This window comes from Artemia franciscana, chromosome 12 (assembly GCF_032884065.1).
Source record: "Artemia franciscana chromosome 12, ASM3288406v1, whole genome shotgun sequence".
In the NCBI taxonomy this organism is placed as follows: domain Eukaryota; kingdom Metazoa; phylum Arthropoda; class Branchiopoda; order Anostraca; family Artemiidae; genus Artemia; species Artemia franciscana.
The window spans coordinates 22837679-22858090 of NC_088874.1; the positions used below are offsets into that span (position 1 = coordinate 22837679).

General features: G+C 35.8%; 2 protein-coding genes across 2 annotated transcripts in view; one reads left to right on the top strand and one right to left on the bottom strand.

Moving 5' to 3' along the window:
• LOC136033871 (spermine oxidase-like) overlaps window positions 1-20412 on the bottom strand; it is a 445682-nt gene that overhangs the window by 211640 nt on the left and 213630 nt on the right. The gene's annotated exons all lie outside the window — the stretch shown is intronic.
• The window catches only part of LOC136033866 (protein MTSS 2-like), a gene marked incomplete in the record, with an annotated part of 126827 nt that overhangs the window by 96828 nt on the left and 9587 nt on the right, over window positions 1-20412 (top strand). Inside the window, 2 exon segments of the mRNA XM_065714836.1 lie at window positions 943-1132; window positions 12711-12899. Coding sequence (XP_065570908.1) covers window positions 943-1132; window positions 12711-12899 — 379 coding nt within the window.

Genomic DNA, 20412 nt, shown 5'->3' on the forward strand with positions numbered 1-20412 from the left:
GTGACCTGAACTGAACTGTACAAAAAGAACATTGCTATGGTTGAGGGGGTAAGCGAGATTAGTATTTGATTTGAAGCAGAATCAGGAGTTCATTAAGGATGTGTTTTATCTCCATTTTTTAAGAACTATTTTGATTGGTTTGGCCTAAAGAACAAAACTAAAGCAAACATCGCATGTAGAAGGTAAAACTCTTAGATTTAGGTTGTGACGATGAGATAAAACTATTGGCAAAACGGATGAAGTATTTTCAAACCTGATTAGGTTTTATAATTAATAATAAGTAATCTAAGCTGCTTAAATTAGGAATAAATGGGAATGAAGATATGATATTATATGCCGAGAATGTGGAGTGATTTGATAGCTTCACTTACCTAGGTACCATTCTTGATCATGGATCATGGGACGGAGATAATAGGGAAAGAGATAATCACGTTAGACAGAACTAATAGATAATTAAAAATCCTGTAAAATTGTATAAATCTTGGGGTTTTGCGACAGGTGGTGTGATGGCCCTGGATACCACCAACCCCTTTCTCCCATCCCCTTGTATGTGCCTGCCCATTTTTTTTGTCGGTAAAATGTGAAAAGCCACGGTAAGGGGTTCATGCCCTCAAAGCCTCTCCTCTATCTTAGTATGCTTGCCTGTCTTGCTTCCATTGGAAAAATGTTCTGACCACCTCCACCTAGTATTTGGATTTTCGGATACATAATCTTATCTTTAGTTTCGGTTTATTACATTTTATTAAAAATAAGACATATAAATAAACAAGGAATTACCTAAGGAAAACGGACCTACAAAAGAAGTTAAAACAAAGTGATGCGCTGGAGCCATTTATTTGTCAAGTGTTTGTTTTTTTTACTACAAATTTTCAGATTGTTTGATTTCTGTCGTTATTTCCAACGAAAAACATCTAATAAGTGAGTTGTTCTATTCTATTACAGGGAAGGAATGAGCACAACAGGGGAAGCAGTAATACAAGCAGCACTTCGTCGAATTCCAGCACGCCTCTATCCCCTTATCCTCCTCATAATCCTACAACAGCAACTTGGCCCAACTTGCAAGAAACGATGCAGTTTATTGATATGAATAAAGCAGGACCGCCTCCTGATAGGCCTCACACAATATCTACTGGTAAGTGCTTATTCTGTTAGTATTGCTTAAGTTAGTAATAATACTTTTTATTCAAACGAAAGGCTATTTAAATAATTGTGAATATCAGCTGCATATTTTCATTTTGTGTATTAAACGCTGTGCCAAATTCCGGTTTGTTGCCGCCATGCGGATTAGTTCTTATCAGTCCCCGTTTTCCTCACTATCATTACTGGTTGCACAGCTTCCGTTATCCTATATTATAATTGGCTATATTGGTAAATCCTAGACGAAATCTGCTATAGAAATCTCGTTTATTTTAATATATTATAGATTTGTCTTTTGAATAGATAGCAGATAAGATAGAAAAAGCATTACAGCACACGAGTAGGTGAACAACCACCTTACATCTAACAGAAACGGTAGCTTTACTATTAGGGCTGCTAAAACTGCTGGTACTGTTATTAGAATTAAAAGATAGGCAATAAGACTTATCAAAAACTTATACCAGAGCCAATATTACTTCGAATTTTTGCCGTAGACCTGTTCAAACAACTGGGAAGAAAACTTCAGGCAGGATTTGCTGGAAGGAGCTCGTCAAAGCGTTTGATCATCCTGACTTACAAAAATAAGGTCGTGGCCCCTTGACGTTTTTTTTCCCGTCAGCAAAAATATAAATAGTGACCGTGTGTATTTGCTGTTGTTAATGCTGCTAAGACCGAGTTCCTCATTTTCGTGCCATCCCGTATGAGCGGGCTACACAGTAGTGTGGACGTAATTATAGATGGCGATGCAATACGTTCAAGTTATTCTCTGAAGTACCTTGGTGTAACGTATAAAACGAATATCTACCATTGTATTACCATCTACCATTATTATGTATAAAACAAATATAAAAAATACTCGAATAAGTATAGATGACAGCCTTATAACGGGTTTAGGGATAAGTTGCACTAATATTGCTTCACCGAAATTCAGCTTAGATAGAAAAGTTTAGTCATATCTTTATCCAGCAGTTACTTTACCAGTTATTTATTATGTGTCACCAATGTGGAATGGCCTACATACACAGATATACAGATATATACATATATACCCCTATATAGGCCAGTGTATTCTCCTGATGAGCCCTTATGTTGGGTGTTGCCTCTGAATTATTTGTCTATATTATTTTTTCTATTGTTTGGTAAATGACGACTTAAACTTATTGACGACATGACTGCCTGTCCATGGATTATTCTTTATGGTTGATTGTGTATGGCTATGCTGTTTGACCTATGTGATTGTATGGATGAGTAGGGTTAAGGCCTCATTCAAGTGCTGGTCTGTATTAGTCACTAATTTAGGAAAACAGTCTTCCTTTTCTCCTTCTGTCTCTCTTTTTTTTTTTTTTTTTTTTTTTTGTGTTTGCGCTGTTGCATTGGTGGTTTCTCTTTTCATGATATATATATATATATATATATATATATATATATATATATATATATATATATATATATATATATATATATATATATATATATATATATACAGATACATATACATGGCCTACTATATAGAGAAAATAAAGATTAGATCAGCCTTTTTCAAGTACCTGGATAGTGAGTATGAATTACGCAATATTCCAATTCAGCTGTCCGATAAGCTGTCTAATTCAGCTGATCGAGCTTTAACGAGCTCGAAGATTATGCTCGAGCATAAGCTCTAAGTGCTCTTTCTGATTGTGGATCAAACAGTTCTTGGTAACGAACTGTAAGCAAGAGCGATGCGGCTCAATAATAAACGAAACTCTAAGAAAAAGAGTCTCGATAACAATTGATACATCGAAAGAATTGAATTTTGATGCTTATTCGAAAGATGTAAAATTCATCAACTTTTATATTACCCATCAGAAGTTACGGGCCTGAGAAAGTTTTTTGAACAAAACATCAAGTGATCTTAATAAAAATCAAACCATCAGATTCAACATACCAGAGAACCCTATTGTTGAGGTATCAAGCTCTTATGTACAAAAATGTGGAATTTTGTATTTTTTGCCAGAAAACAAGATCACGGATGTGGTTTTTTTTTCAGGGATGAACGTATCAAACCAGTGATCGTAGAAAATCGAGACAGTGTTCATTTGATCGGAAATCAACAGTTCTAGTGCCCTTCTTAAGTGACCAAAAACATTGGAGGGTCGCTAGCCCCCTCCCACGCTCATTTTCTCCCCAAAGCCACCCGATCAAAATTTTGAGATAGCCATTTTTTTCAGAACAGTCGTAAAATCTAATAACTATGTCTTTGAGGTACCTCCCATAATCCCCGGGGGAAGGGCTGCAAGTAATAACTTTGTCCATTGTTTACATACAGTACTGATTATTGGGAAGTGTACAGACCTTTCCAGGAGGATTTTTTTGGTGGAGGGGGGTGGAGTTACGTGGGAGGATCTTTCCTTGGAGATATTTCCCATGGGGGAAGGGAATTTTCCATGGAGGGAGAGCCGAGTTTCTCAGCATTATTTAAAAAAACGATTAGAAATTAGATAGGAAAAAAATTTTCAACTGAAAGTAAGGAGCAACATTAAAATTGACGAACAGAAATTATTACGTATATGAGGAGGTCGTCCCCTCGTAAATACCTCGCTCTTTACGCTAAAGCAGTTTTTACCACTGTTAAAACAGTTTTTTATTCTAGTTAATGAGTCTTCGTGATTCTGGAGTCATTCTTGACGAATTGGGACAAAATGTAAACTTAGCGTAGAGAGCGAGGTATTGACGAGGGGGTGACCCCTTCATATACGCAATAATTTCTGTTTTTTAAGTTTTAATGTTGCTCCTTACTTTCAGTTGAAAAAACTTCTTTTTTTTTCTTTTTTTTTATCTAATCTACATACTTGATCTATAATGCCGTTTGTTAAATGTTCGATTTTTCATGTTTTGTATATATGTTTAGTAGCAGTCCTTAATTTATGGCATTTTGTAATTAATGCATTAACTGTAATTAATGACATTTCGATGCTTAATGTTAAGAAGGTAGGCGATTTGGTATTTCGTTTAGTGTATTAGTTTCAGCGCTTAGCCTAATTATGCCACCACGTATGTGTGCTGCGTTCATAATTAGTGCATATATTCGTTTAGATGTCTACTCTAAAATAGGCTAACTCTTGGATACAGTGAGTCATACCTGTAACTACCATGGTTCCTATCAAAAATGTATCCTTTTACGTGTAAAATATAAATCTCATGAAGTCAATGAACCCTTTTTTAAAACAAAAACGTGCCTTACATAGAGACAATTCAGAACTGCTAGCCAAATAAGACGAACGTCTAGTTGATGTGGTAGTTGGCTTTTTGCTACCACTGATGCTATTGCTAAAACTCATCGTAGAATAAAACTGTCTCGGACGATCTCAGTAACGCAAAGCCGTACTAGTTTCTTTACTGCGTTAAAACCTCAAGGGCCGAATCTACACGAGAATGTTAAGACAGGCTGGTTTTAACCGTACTTCCTAGATTTATCAGACGCTAGTGAAGGTTTCTATTTTCCTGCTGCCAGCAGTAACTCAGAATTCAATATTATGCTTGGGAGGGTAGTTAAGTGGTCAGTATAAATAACAAGAAAAAAAATTGTGACTCATTTTGGTTGAAATGGTGATAAAAGAATTTGAAATGGTGATTAAAAGTGGAGCGGGTTTACTGATGTGTGCCACTTTTATTTAGAGATGGCGGTATAACTGCTATATAAGTCGTAATACTAATTACAAAACTTTACCACGTCCTCGACTAAGAAAATGAAAAATTAATAAGACTGGAAACTGAAACTGGTAGCATAGAAAGACATTTCAAATGCTCTCTAGTGGCCGCTAGTTACACAATAGCATATTCCACAAATACCAATTTTATTTGGCATCTTTGAAAAGAAAGTTATGAAGTTAGAGAGGATGCAAATTTGAGAAACTGAACAAATTGAAATTTTAGATAAAAATTCTTTTTAGCTAAATTTTTCACTGTTGTATATCTTTCTTCATCATTTAGGTGAATATGCGCTTTTCAGTTAAGACTATTTAGCCGTCTTTCTTTTACCTCTTTATATGAGGTGTTTTGAACAATTACAGATGGTTGATAGGTATCTGTCTTGTAGTGGCTCTTTGGGTTAAGTTAATTAAATTAAAAAATTTAGCATGTATTCGCCGTCAATTGCATGTACAAATTGTGTTTTGGTGGAAAGGTCTATTGCCTGAGCATAGATGGTTAATTAAACTGTTAGTTTCAGTGTAACTGGGCATCGTTTTACTGTCGAATATAGTGCAAAACACATTTCAGTTGCTATATTTCAAAAGGGGTTATGATACTATTTTTTATTTCTTTTCTATAAAAAGTAGATTTGCAACCAAAACTCTCCAATTAAGTAAGTTTTATCGATTTCCAGTCCTTTTTCTTCTGTAAGATTTGGCTCTCAAGATTTTTAGAAGCTTCCGTTTTTCTTTTTTTTCTTTTTATTTAATGTCAGAATGCACTATAGGCTTTTTTCTAATTCACATAAATTGTTGGGAAATGGAGCTTTTGATGTGAAGTTGGTTCATGCGCAATATTCACTTTACAAAATTTTGCTGCTGACTTTAGCAATTTTGGTTGCCATTTCAAGCAAATTCTTGATTTGTTTTATGTTTGTATTTTTATATTTTATTGAGCTACTGCAAGTTGACAATTTTTCAAATTAATTAAAGTCGGGTAAGCCAGTAAAAAATGTCAATAAAGTGCCCCATTTTTAGAATGTTCCGAAAATTTGTGGTTTTGTAAAAGTTTAATCTATTAAAGGGAAGGAAATACCAACCTACAGCCAGCCGCTCCCCGTGTAAATGCCCCAAAAGTTAATGCAGTTGCCCTTGTCGAGTTCCTGGATTAAACGTCTTTGAAAAAAAATTTTTTTTTTTTACGACCGTACGGAACGCAATGTTTTAACAAGAAAAATTAGAATAACTAGTATTCATGTTGCTAAAAAGGGAACTATTAAGTGACCCACATGAGGGTGCGAAAGTGGAATAAGGTATCAATCGGATGGTAGAGATTTCGAATAACACACCTTAAAAAGATGCTGCTAACCGACCACTGGAAAAATGCAAACTTATATAAGTGGGAAAAAGTTTTATGTTTACTCCACGAAGCTTTCAGTTTTGTTGCTTTTCATTTTATCCTTTTAAGGGTTCGATCATCCTTATTCGTATTTGGATTAGATACAGTAGATGGTATTAAAAGGCGGATTGTCCAAAAACGTTGTTTATTGATACACGCTTTGTTTGCTAAACGCAATTGTACAATTGTCACTTAAGTAAGTTAATATTTTTCGAAATTGATCGAAATACTTAAAAAAAAGAGATTAGGAAGTTTACGAGAGAAAAGTTACTTAAGTGTTGCTTAAGTATTTTACAAAAATATTATATGGCAATCGTAAGTCATTAGCGCTATTTTTTGTTTTAACAAAGTACAAGAAATTAATATTGGAAATTAATTGGATCTGATAATCCTAAGGAACTTATTTTAGTGTTATTGTTCTTGAAGTGTTATTCAAGTCAGTGACACTATTTTTAAATATTATCAAGATACAAAAAAAAACACTATTAGAAATTAGTGTAATGTGATATCTCAGCTAAAAATTACAAATGTCTTATGGTGATTTCTTTGTTTCTTTGTCATACAGTTTCATGAATAGTAGCCATTTCCACGAATATCAGAATTTATTGTACAAAGTGTTTATAATTTTTGGAGAAGATATTTTTGTTTGTTTGCTAAGATGGTGTTCAAATTATTTCTGTTGAGATTAATTTGCCATTGATCCGTATTCGGAATTAACACGAATAGTTTGCTTCTGCTGTAAGAACACAGCCAATGACTGTTATTCTGTATTGCTCCTTAGCAATGTTAGATGATTTTGAGGTACTTAGCTTTTAGCTTTGAGAAAAAAGGGGGCATCCCCCAGGCCACTCAGTGTGTCCCCAGGTGGCGATAGGGAAAGTTCTACAGATATGCAGGGTACCTCCATAGGAAGCACAGACCAAGGGGTGCCTTGTCCTTGGTGTCCATAATAGAAACTGGGGCACCCTCGCCCGGGGCCATAAATACAGTTGGAGGAGGAAGAAGGCCCCTCAAATGTAAACGCAACGGGGCCCACGGGCGTGTCCATACGTCCCATGAGCTACAAACCTTCTCTGAGTAATGGTTTAAGTTGCCAGGTGACGCAGAATACCATCGTGGGAGGATCTCTATAGGAGGACAACTGCGGCAGTGCGTAATATCTAGATCTGTGGACAAAGGCTTCTGCAAAGGGCTGCCTCAATCCTTTTGGGGTATCTGCAACGCTGGGGACCTCGCGGTCAACTCTCTTCCCACTTGAAGAGTGACCAACCGAGGAAATTAATGCCTAGTAAACGATACGGCATTTGCACGGGATTCTGATAAATGGATAATTCTTCTGGGCTTGATCTGTTTTAACGGACGTTTTCGGGCTGAAAAACTTCTTCCTAGCTAATTCATCTACTATGGGTTGCCTCCCCGTAGTAGCATCATCTTTGTAGGCATGAATACATAATGAATTGGAGGTAATAGACTTGGGACCGTCTGTGCAGGATTTCGACTCTTTTTGATAGATGAGCATTGTCAAGTGCTGAAAACCATGTTGTGACCAAGATGGCCCCAGGATTGCACAAAGCCTCCATTCATACTGGAGGTCCCAGGTGATTCTTGCTGTCCGAAGCCGACTCAAGCGCTTTGGTGTAGACGTGAAAAGATATGCTGATCCCCATCCTGCGCTGGTATCCGGGATCATTGCTTTTCCTGAGGCCAAAATAATTTCTATGATTTTAAGAACATGAAAATTGGAACTTGGAATGTTACTACGTTAAAAAATGACTATCGTATTGACATTTCAACTGACAAATTGAGAAGATTCGAACTGGGCTGAAATTAGGCGATGATATTAATATGAAATTAGGTGATATGGAATTTGTTTACTCAGGCAGGAAGGATGAGGTACATAGACAGGGAGTAGGGCTCATGATGAATAAGGAAGCTGGCAAGTCTTGTTTAGGCTGGGAAGGTATTAATAATAGAATACTAATTGCTCATTTTGTGACCAAAAAGTTCATCGTATCAGTTATAGTACTATTTACCCCTGTAGAACTGACTGACGGAGATACTAGTGACTCTGATGAATTTTACTGACTGTTACAGGAGCAAATAGACAGGGTCCCAGGTAGAAATACGAAGTTTTTGCTAGGAGGTTTTAACGCCCAGGTCGTAGAAATGAGGATAGGTGGTTTCCTAGCCTGGGTGAATTTGGTGCAGGAAAAGAAAACAGTAATGTTTGCAGACTTTTGCAATTTTGTGGCTATAACAATCTAGTTACAACAAATACTTTGTTTGGTCATAAAATGCCCCATAAGTTGACATGGTATTCACGTGATGGTAAGACAGAAAACCTTATTGATTATGTTATAGTAAAACGAAGACTGGCAGGATCAATAAAAGATACTAGGGTATACAGGGGTGCTATTATTGATGTTAAAAGTAAAGATCACCATCTAGTAGTGTCTAGGGTTAATTTGAAAACGAAATTTTGGAAAGGTAACTACCTCCCGGGAAGTTATATTGCTGGTTGAATCCAGGATGAGAATTTGAAATAAACTTTCCAGGTACAGTTGAATACTAAACTTGAGAGTTTAAAATTTGACAATGTTGAAAAGGGTTGAATAATTTTAGAGAATTTTGAAGTTGCTGATGGTGTCTTAGGGACGAAAGTTAAGACTGCAGCTAGGAATATTAGTGAAAAAGCTTTATGTTTAATAGAGAGGAGAAAGGGTTTGTACAAGAACTATCTGAGTGATAGATCATATGAAAACAAAATGAATGCAGAGAAAGTAGAGAAAGCATTAAAATATGAAATAGGGAGGTGTGACGTGGAGATCATGGATAAGATTGCCGAGGATCTGGAAGAAGCAGCTAGACGGCATAATAGTAGAATATTGAACTGGCATATGAATTGAGAGGGACTTCCCGAAGTTTTCCCAATCCGGACTTTTCCCAGATAAAGATAAGAACGGAGCCACAATTAGTGATAAGGAAAGATTTAAAGAGAGATGGGGGGAATGTTTTTGAGAATGTGCTAAACCAAGATACAGTTGCAGGAAAAAATATAGAGGAAAATGAAAATATTATTGATACCTTGGATGTTAAGGAAGATTTGTTTTGTGAGGAAGAATTAGCGACAGTACTAAAAGGACTAAAAAATAATAAAGCTCAAGGTGCTGATAGTGTGATAAATGAGTTCCTTAAATATGGTGGTTCTGAGGTTAAAACTAAGCTACTGAAGATTATGAACATGATTTTTGGAAAAGGGGAAGTACCTAACGATTTTAGGAAATCCTTAATTAAACCACTGTATAAGAAAGGGGATTAGAGTGACTGTTCTAATTGTCGAGGCATTAGTCTGGTCTCTATAGGTAGCAAATTACTAAGTAATATGATACTTTTTAGACTGAGAGATGATGTAGATATTTTAAGAGAAGAACAGTGCGGTTTTACAAAAGATAGAGGATGTGCTGATCAAATTTTCACTCCAAGGTTAATAATTTAAAAGTGCCTGAGTTATCAAACACCTTTGGTCCTCAGTTGTGTAGATTATGAGCGAGTGTCCGATTCTGTTGATAGAAGAGCTTTAGCAAAGGTTTTATCCTTGTATGGTACACAAGACAAACTCATTAAATTTATTAGTGCTAGGTATGAGGATAACACTGCTGCGGTTAAGGTAGGAAATGAGGTTAGCAGCTGGTTTCGGATTAAATCAGAACTTAAGCAGGTTATGTTCTCTCCCCCCTTATATGAATCATTTTAATGGACTTTGTCTTAAGGAGCACAGGAAAGGCAATGGGAGACCACGGAATCAAATGGAGAGGAAAACTCTGTAGGACTTAGACTATGCTGATGATTTAACCATCCTAGATGAAATTGTGAGCAAAATGAATGAACTTCTAAAGGTTTTGCGAGTTCAGGGTGCTAGAATAGGCTAGAAAATTAATGTTAAGAAGACCAAGTCACTAAGGCTAGGAATAAGTGAAGATGAAAAGGTGACGTTCGGTAACGAAAAGATTGATCAGGTGGGTAGTTTCACTTACCTTGGTAGTATTGTTAGTAAAGACGGTGGAAGCATTGAAGATGTTAAAAGTAGAATAGCCATGGCTCATGGTGTTTTTTCACAGGTATAAAATGTTTAGAAGAATATAAAGATAAGTCTGCAAACCAAGATTTGAATATTGGAAGTTACAGTGATGGTAGTGGTCAAATATGGCTCTGAAGCATGGGCGCTCCGAAAAGCGGATTAAGATTTACTAGATGTTTTCCAGAGGAATTGCCTACGGATTGTTCTGGGTACCCGGCTGACTGACCGTATTTCAAACAGTAGGCTGTACGAAAAATGTGGTTCAATCCTGCTTCCTAGGGCTATAATGAAAGAAAGGTTGAGATGACTACGGCAGGTTCTGCTGATGAAGGGTGACAGATTGTCAAATATTATCCTTTTCGGCCAACCGTCTAGGGCTAAACGGAAAGCAGGTTGTCCTCATCGGGGGTGAGAGGAGGTTATAAAGAGAGATTTCAAGGAAACGGGAACTTTCTGGAAGGGTGCAAAAGGGAGGCTTTGCATAGATTGGGAATGAGGTGGAGCATGCGTAGCTGTGTTGGCCTCAGGTGGCTTGGTCCTGCGGCAGGTTGTTAGTAGTAGTAGTAGCTAATTATATTGCCTTGTAAAATTTATTCAAATTTTCTGCATTAAAATCTTTTATACCCCAAATATATACCTCATATAGCCAGTGGGTTTTATTGCGTATTGCTACTCAATACATGACAATTGTATCTTAGCAGTATCATTTTATAACATCCTCTGATGTTTATTAAAATATTCCGCAGTGCAATCATTTATGCCCTAGTAACTGGAGTATACTCCTGATAAGCCTTCAAATAAATTAATTTGTTTTTACCGTATCAGGATACGTATCCCGTTTTGGCTGAACTTCAAAATTTCTTAGAGGGAAAGATGAGACCCAAATGCTACCTTTTTATATTCACGTTTCCCAATCAATTAGTTTTATCCCAAGAGTCTCTTCATATAAATAGATATAAGATCGTTAGCTCACCAGTCTACGTGACTCAAGTAGGTCCCAGTTTCTTGCTATTCAACCTTCCTCTCTATCCTTTGTATAGGTTTCCTTGATCTGACCTTAAAGGGGATCTTTTTTTGTCTATTGAGTATGTCGAGATATCGCTTTGTCAGTTAATTTAAAGTAAATTTAGGCTGAGGGATAAAATTCAGAGTTATATGTATATTGATCAGTCGAATTTAAAGGGGGAAAGGATTTGAAGATTACCTATTAAACTTTAATGATGAAGCGCTAGAATATTTATGCATTATTATTCCCTATGTTTAGGTAGAGTTCTTTGCCCCACTTACCCAGCGTTTCACCCATTTCTTTTTTAAATTTTTCTCTTCAGTATAGAAGTTGTGACTGGTTTAATATTGTGTTGTTTTACGGGCTAATTAGCTTGGTATATAAGCTCAATTATATAGAACTACTATTTCAGCGAGAACAGTAGACACTTCAAGGTTATAAAGTTTTTTTTTAGTATTGACGTTAGTTAATATCCTCCCCCTCCTACACAGACGCACTCACTCACTCACAAAAATGAAACTGTTTGAAAAATGCTTTTTCTTTCTGTTTTTCATGAGTCAATGTAACTCAAGAACCAACCTTGGAGCCTCAAAGCAAATGTTGAAGTGAAAATGTTCAAGTTTGTAATTGCGTTAAAAAAAAATCATGTATTGTATTTCCATATGTAAAAGTTTTAACCCCTCCCCCTCCAGATTTTGATTATTTTTTTGTATCTTCATTGGATATGTTACTCCTGTGATATTCTTTAAAGTTAATTTTTAGCCTTCTTTGTCACTTTTTCTCATATAAATCAATTATAATTTATTGATTAATTTCTTATTGGATTACTTAGGAATCAGACGTATTCTGTTAACGTCTTAACGTGTATTAACATCTAACACACACACAAATGAAAGCTGGAACTTATACGGATGTTTTCTCTATGTCAGTCAAAGGCCTTGTGACTTTTATTTTTATCGGCATTTATTGATTTAATTTTGGTTTTGTTTCCCAGAAAAGAATAAATTATAAAGATGTATTAATTCTTATTTTGTTGTTCTTAGTAATTGTAGGTACCGGCATATCAGGGTTTTTCAGAGTTTAGTTAACATTTTACTTGCTATAAACACTATTAGTGTTTGATGCGTGTATCTACGGTCCAAAGTTAGTCTTCTATATTATAATTTAATTCATTATTGTTTTAATTAATTAAATTAATGAATATTCATTTAACTGGTCAATGTCCCATACGAGAAAAGGAAAACTTCTTGAATGTAAAATGGTAAACTAATTTTTGCTACCAATCACCCAGAAAAAAACCAAATTTTTCTGTTTTGTAGATATTGCAAGTATCGTTATATATATATATAAAAAAAAATTAATCCCTCTCTATACCTCGATCTGGTCAGCTTGCAAATGTTAACTGTTAAATATTCCTTTCAGCTTACGAGCGCGGTAGGCAAAGAACTGAGCTATCACCTTACACATTCCATCCTCTTGAGAGCATTATTCAAGGCAAATCTGAATGTGAATCAGTTCAAAGAGGGCAAGAAACCGGACTTACTTCTCTGCTAAGACAAAGGAGTGGTAGTCAGTCGAGTCAAGATAGTACCCAGGATAAAACAAGCTCAGGTATAGCACCAGTGTTTCAATTATTTCTAAGTTTTTCAAGGTTTCTCCGAAAAAAAAAATGGGCTCTCCAAAATATTTCAGAAGATAATTGATCTGCATTTTGTGTCAAAGTTCTTGTATTTATAAGCGTAAATCTTTTGTGGAGGAACTAGTTTTGTTTTTGGGAAATTCTGGAAAAACCCAAAAATTCAAGAAGTGTTGTTACACACACCTTTTTATCTTCTAAAAATGTTTCTTTATGGGCTGATTATTCTAGTGTTATAGCCTATATGTTTTCTGTAAAGCCAATTGAGGAAAACCCAAGAACTATTTTACGTTTTACTTATTTTTATTACGATACATCCATGTCGGTGACTTAGATAACGGTGCAAAAAAACGTTTTGGGATTAAGAAAGTTCATTTGTTTTTCCAATGCCCCCCCCCCCCTCGTTGCACTTCCTGACTGAGGGGCCACGAAATGAAGATCAGCACCGCCGGTTTTGACCTTGAGGGTCTAGCACAGTCATGGTTACTTTACTTACTTTTCTAATGAAGCTGAATTTGAACTTGCAATTAGAGTTTATCCATCATCCGCAGATTTAGTATAATAATTTTAATTGTTTAAGAAAATCTTTGAATTTAGTTTTATGTGCTAAAATTTCAGAATTTAATCAAATTTTCTAGTACCTTAATTTTTGGCTAATGATTTTGGGAGTTTTTTGTATCTTTCATTTTATTTTATTTTTTATTCAATAAATCGTTTCTCAAAGCTATGGGTGATGGACATCATTTGCGTTTTTATGGCACTTGGTATTAACCAAGTGACATATAGCAATCGCAAATTCTGTACGTCTGTCGGTCCCAGTTTTGCTACTTTAGGCACTTCCAGGTAAGCTAGGACGATAAAATTTGGCAGGCGTATCAGGGACCGGACCAGATGGAAACCTACAATCTTGGAAAACACTTAGAGTGGAGGGATCGGGATGAAACTTGGTGAGAAAAATAAGCACAAGTCCTAGATACATGATTGACATAACCGGAACGGATCCGTTCTCTTTGGAGTAGTTGGGGGGGGGGTTAATTCTGAAAAATCAGAAAACATGAGGTAATTTTAACTTACGAACGGGTAATTGGATCTCAATGAAATTTGATATTTAGAAAAATATCGTGTCTCAGAGCTCTTATTCTAAATCCTGACCGAATCTGGTAACATTGGGGGGGGGGAGTTGGGAGGGGGAAACTAAAAATTTTGGAAAACACTTAGAATGGAGGGGTCGGGATGAAACTTGGTGGGAAAAATAAGCACAAGTCCTAGATACATGATTGACATAACCGTAACGGATCCACTCTTTGGGGTAGTTGGGGGGGGGGGGGGGCGTTAATTCTGAAAAATTAGAAAAAAGAGGTATTTTTAACTTACGAACGGGTGATCGGATCTCAATGAAATTTGATATTTAGAAGGATATCATGTCTCAAAGCTCTTATTTCAAATCCGACCGCATCTGGTGACATTGGGGGGAGTTTGGGGTGGGGGAACCTAAAATCGTGGAAAAAGCTTAGAATGGGGGGATCGGGATGAAACTTGGTGGGGAAAATAAGCAGAAGTCTTAGATACGTGATTTACATAATTCGAACGGATCCGCTCTATTGAGGGGGGGGGGGTAACTCTGAAAAATTTAGAAAAAATGACGTGTTTTTAACTTACGAAGGAGTGATCGGATCTTCATGAAACTTCATATTTAGAAGGACCTCGTATCTCAGATCTCTTATTTTAAATCTCAACCGGATCCAGTGTCATTGGGAGGGGGGGGGCGGAAATCATAGAAAATACTTAAAGCTGAGAAATCAGGATGAAACTAGATGGGAAGAATAAAAACCTGTCTAAGATACGTGACTGATATAACCGGACCGGATCTGCTCTCTTTGGTGGATTTGGGGGGGGGGGGTAATTTTGAAAATTGAGGTATTTTTAACTTACAAAAGGGTGACCAGATCTTAATGAAATTTGATATTTAGAAAGATCTTGTGCTTTAAAGCTCTAATTTCAAGTTCTGACCAAATCCTGTGACATTGGGGGGAGTTGGAGGGGGAAACCGGAATTCTTGGAAAACGTGAAAATTGGGGTATTTTTATCTTACGAACAGGTGATGGGATCTTAATGAAATTTGATATTTAGAAGAAATTCATGTCTCAGAGCTCTTATTTCAAATCCCGACCAGATCTTTTGACATTGGGGGGAGTTGGAGGGGGAAATCTTGGAAAACACTTGGAGTGGAGGAATCGGGATGAAGCTTGGTGGATAAAATAAGCAAATGTCCTTGATACGTGATTGACGTAACCGTACTGGATTTGCTCTCTTTGGGGGAGTTGGGATGAGGGGTTTAGTGATTTGGCGAGTTTGGTGCTTCTGGACGTGCTAGGACGATGAAAATTGGTAGGCATGTCAGGGAGCTGCACAAATTGACTTGATAAAGTTGTTTTCCCAGATTCGACCATCTGGGGGGCTAAAGGGAGAGGAAAAATTAGAAAAAATAGGTATTTATAACTTACGAGTGGGTGATCGGATCTTAATGAATTTTGATATTTAGAAGGACATCGTGACTCAGAGCTCTTATTTTAAATCCTGACTGGCATTAAGCCTCTGATTTTCCTTTTAAATCAATCTATTGATTCTTAGAATTTTGTTAGAGCTCATACCATACGAGCTCTTGGCTCTTAGCTCTTCTTGCCTCGTCACAAGTGCCATATGAGCTCTTAGCTCTTGTTGATTTCAGAAAAGTTCCAAACTTTAAATTTTTGCGCCTAAATTTTAGTGGGTTTTTTTCCCTCGTTACTGCTAAGGGTTTAAATTTTGGCTGAATTATTTTTGGATATAAAATAACAAAAATAGCATCCAGTTTTATAGAACGATTCTAGGTATATCAATTTAAAAATCGAATTAGATTTTCTATTCTGTGAAATGAATATTTTCTGTGAAATGGTTTTGGTGTTTTTTTTTGTTGATTTTTTAAAAAATGAGAAAAAATTATTACACCGAACGACATATTCTAAAAAAAATATAAGTGCTGCTTATAAATTTACCTTTTGAAACCCTTAGTGTTGATCCTCCCTAAGCACTTAACCTAAGCGCCAGCACATACATAGTAAAGAGTAATATATATTCCATGTATTAGATTTTTTTGTCTTTAAAAGCCAAAAGATTCATCAATGACTAATCTTATAGTTTTTAATGGCGCAAAAACTATAAATAAGCATTTATTTATCGACCACCAGAACTTTTTGCCGTGTATTCATGTCCAAACTTAAATGTCTAATTATTAACTAATCCCAGAATCTGGAAGGCTGATTAAAAATAGTGGGGCCACATTATTCTTTTTAATATGATTCGTTAAATATTTCGTTAATGCATATTAAACATCATCACCACGGGAGACGCATCCATAGAAACGTTGTTTTGCGACATATATGTGTGTATCAGATAAACCAGAGAAGCTGGGAGTTTAGTTGCAAAAAATAAATAAATTATAAATCTAACTTTTTTGGGGGGAGAGGGGCTTAAAGTTTCACGCGAAAAACAATCAGGTTTTACGATATTTTATTGGCTCAAAATTTGACGTAGAAATAGCAGGCAAATGTTGCGTTATCTGGCTTTTATTTTTTGATGCGTTCTTAAGGAATAATTTGATAGACTTGCGAAAATACGTCACAAAAATAAGTCAATGGAATTCGAACCCATTTTTGGGCACGGTTAGTATAGGATAGTAATCTTTCTGTTTGTCTTTGGCAAACTTCTAACAGAAATCTTTGTAAAATTTGTGACTATCTCGCTTGCTTGCAACAGGACCAGGCGTTTCCCGCCTCATCTAGCATTTGAAATTCAGATGTCAGATGGGAATTTGCTTAACCGTAAGCTCCCCAGATTCACTGTGTCTTGCAGAGCCACTGTTAATCTGTATATGTTGCTGAATATTTTCTGCCCTTATTTCTTAAAGCCCTAATTCAATGGAAGACAAATGCTGTACAAAGCACTATTATGTGTTTATCTTTGTCAAATATACATGCATTTGTGAAATTAAATAAAAAAACAAGTTTTTTTGACTGAAAGTAAGGAGCAATATTAAAACTTAAAACGAACAGAAATTACTCCGTATATGAAAGGGGCTGTTCCCTGTTCAGCGCTCCGCTCTTTACGCTAAAGTTTGACTCTTTCTCTCAACTCTACTTTTTAAAACGGTAAAAAACTTTAGCGTAAAGAGCGGCGCGTTGAGGAGGGAACAGCCCCTTTCATATACGGAGCAATTTCTGTTCGTTTTAAGTTTTAATATTGCTCCTTACTTTCAGTTAAAAAAAACTTGTTTTTTTATTTAATTTCTGAACGTTTTTAAATTAAGGCATGTTTTGATTTTGGCTCTCCGCACATGAATAATTAAAACAAAATGTGCATATTAATTTATTTTTATGGCTAAATGACTTTTTCATAGTTTTGATCAGACGATTTTGAGAAAAAAAAGAGCGGGGGAGTAGGCCTAGTTACCCTCCATGTTTTTGGTTATTTAAAAAGGCAACTAGAACTTTTAATTTTTTACGAACGTTTTTATTTGTAATAATATACGTAACTTACGAATTGACTTACGTAACAAACTTCAATATTCGTTTATTTTTATTTCATATATGAGGGGTTTTAACCCCTCGTCAATACCTTGCTCTTTACACTAAAGCTTAAATTTTGCCAAAATTCCTTAAGAATGACCCTTGAATCACAAAGGCCGTAGAATAAATAGTTGAAATTAATAAAGTTGCTTTAGCGTAAAGAGCGAGGTATCAGGAGGAGATGAACCCCTCATATGCGTTATAATTTCTGTTCGGTTTAAGTTTTAATGCTGCTCCTTACTTTCAGTTGAAAAAACTTTTTCATATTTTTTTTTTCATTGTTCTTTAAAAAATGCTAAAAAAAAATCCTGCGCCCCCTTCATGGAACTTTTCTTCCCCGATGACAAATTCATCCATGGAAAGATCCCTCCGCATAACCTCCTCCCCCCACCCAAGAAAAATCCCCCTGAAAGCGTCTGTACACTTCCCAATAACGATTACTCCGTGTAAACACAGGTCAAAGTTTGTAACTTGCAGCCCCTCTCACGGGGACTGTGGAGGAGTAAGTCGTCCCCAAAGCCATAGTTATTAGGTTTTTCGACTATGCTGAATAAAGTGGCTATCTCAGAATTTTGACCCAGTGACTTTAGGAAAAAAGTGAGCGTGGGAGGTGGCCTAGGTGTCCTCCAATTTTTTTGGTCACTTAAAAAGGGCACTAGAACTTTTAATTTCAGTTAGAATGAGCCCTCACACGACATTCTTGGACCAATGGGTCGATACGATCACCCCTGCAAAAAAAATAATAATAAAAAATAAACACGCATCCGTGATCTGTCTTGTGGCAAAAATGCAAAATTCCACTTTTTTGTAGATAGGAGCTTGAAACTTCTATTGTAGGGTTCTCTGATGCGCTGGTTCTGATGGTGTGATTTTCGTTAAGATTCTATGACTTTTAAGGGGTGGGGTGGGGTGTTTTCCCCTATTTTCTTAAATAAGACAAATTTTCTCAGGCTCTTAACTTTTTATGGGCAAGTCTAAACTTCACGAAACTTATATATTTAAAGTCAGCATTAAAATGCAATTCTTTTGATGTAGCTATTGTTATAAAATATCCGTTTTTTAGAGTTTTGGTTACTATTGAGCCGGGTCGCTCCTTACTACAGATCGTTACCACGAACTGTTTGAAAGATTAAATTATTCATTCCCATTTCTGGGTCATTTGTTCTCATTTTGATTTTTTGATGCTTGCTTGTTTCATGCTTTAAAAGGTGTTCTCCTATTGATTTCTGCTTTTTATCGTATCATAAAAAAAGAGGGGAACGTTATGTCAGCTATTAAGCAGTTATTAAACGTCACATTGTCTAGTCAATATGTCAAAGTAATGAAGATAGTAGAATTAAATATTTCTTTTTTCTTGCCTCTTATAGCTGGTAATTAATAGTTTTTTTGTGATTTTAGTTCCATGATCTGTCCTCGCTATTTCCTTTTAAGTTGTTCCCTGAGACTCTCAATCGCTTGGGGGGGGGGTAAGTAGCAACAGAGCCTTTAAACCAAATTGCACTTCTGATTACCAATCCAATGTGCCCCTTCGAAGTTTATACGATCTCCCTTTCTATATTTTCCTTATATACCAGGAAATATATATATATATATATATATATATATATATATATATATATATATATATATATATATATATATATATATATATATATATATATATATATATATATATATATATATATATATATATATACGGGAAAATACAAGATGTGTGGGGGGTATCCACCCTTTGATCGCTTTGAATATCCAAAAAGAGCATTGAAAACTTTTGATTAGCAATCCAATGAGCCTTCTCCGAAGTTTATACGATCACCCTTTCTATATAAACCTTAGATGCCCCTAGGGGATAACTTTCAACCCTTGCCCTGAGGGCTGTGGGGGGTTGTCATCTTCAGACATACAATTTTCGGATCTTTCAACTACATTGAACAAAACGGCTATCTCAAAATTTTGATTGAATGTGTTTTGGGAAATGGTGGACGTGGGAGGGGGTTAGTTGCCCTCCAATCACTTTTGACTATTAAAAAGGGCACTAGCCGTTTCAATTTCAAATGAATTGAAACCTTTTTGAAGTCCTTCGATACGCAGCGCCCTGGCTTAAGACCCAAAAAATAAATAAATAATACATAGTGCCTACATCGCTCTTTACTTAGGTTGCCTTTGATTCATAACCAACGAAAAGGTTAAAAGATTAGTTTTTCTCTTTCAAACAGTTCGTGGTAACGAACTGTAGTAAGGAGCGACCCGGCTCAATAGTAACTGAAACTCTAAAAAATGGAATTTTGATACCAATAGTTACATCAAAAGAATCGCATTTTAATGCTGATTTTAAATATGTAAGTTTCATCAGGTTTAGTCTTATCCATCATTTTTTTATGGTTTTAAAAAGTAGAGTAGTGACAAAGAGTCAAACTTTAGCGTAAAGAGTCAGGTGCTGAGGAGCGGACAACCCCTTTACTATACAGAATAATTTCTGTTCGTTTTAAGTTTTAATGTTGCTCCTTACTTTCAGTTAAAAAAAAACTTGTTTTTTTAATTTAATTCCTGAAAAGATGTCTATGATTCCGTTAAAACGTATATAAACTGTTAATTTTGAGTCAGGTGCTTCGAAAATAATTTAACCATTCATTGGTTACTTTCAACGAAGTACTTTTATTTTTGTCTCATGCTATTTCAATAAATTAAACATAAAAAAACATGTATTTAACTGCAAGTAAGGAGCGACATTAAAACTTAAAACGAACAAAAATCATTCCGAATATGAAAGGGGCTGTCCCCTCCTAAACGCCCTGCTCTTTACGCTAAAGTTCGACTCTTTTTCATAACTCTACTTTTTGAAACAAGTAAAAAATTTTAGCGTAAAGAGCGAGGCGATGAGGAG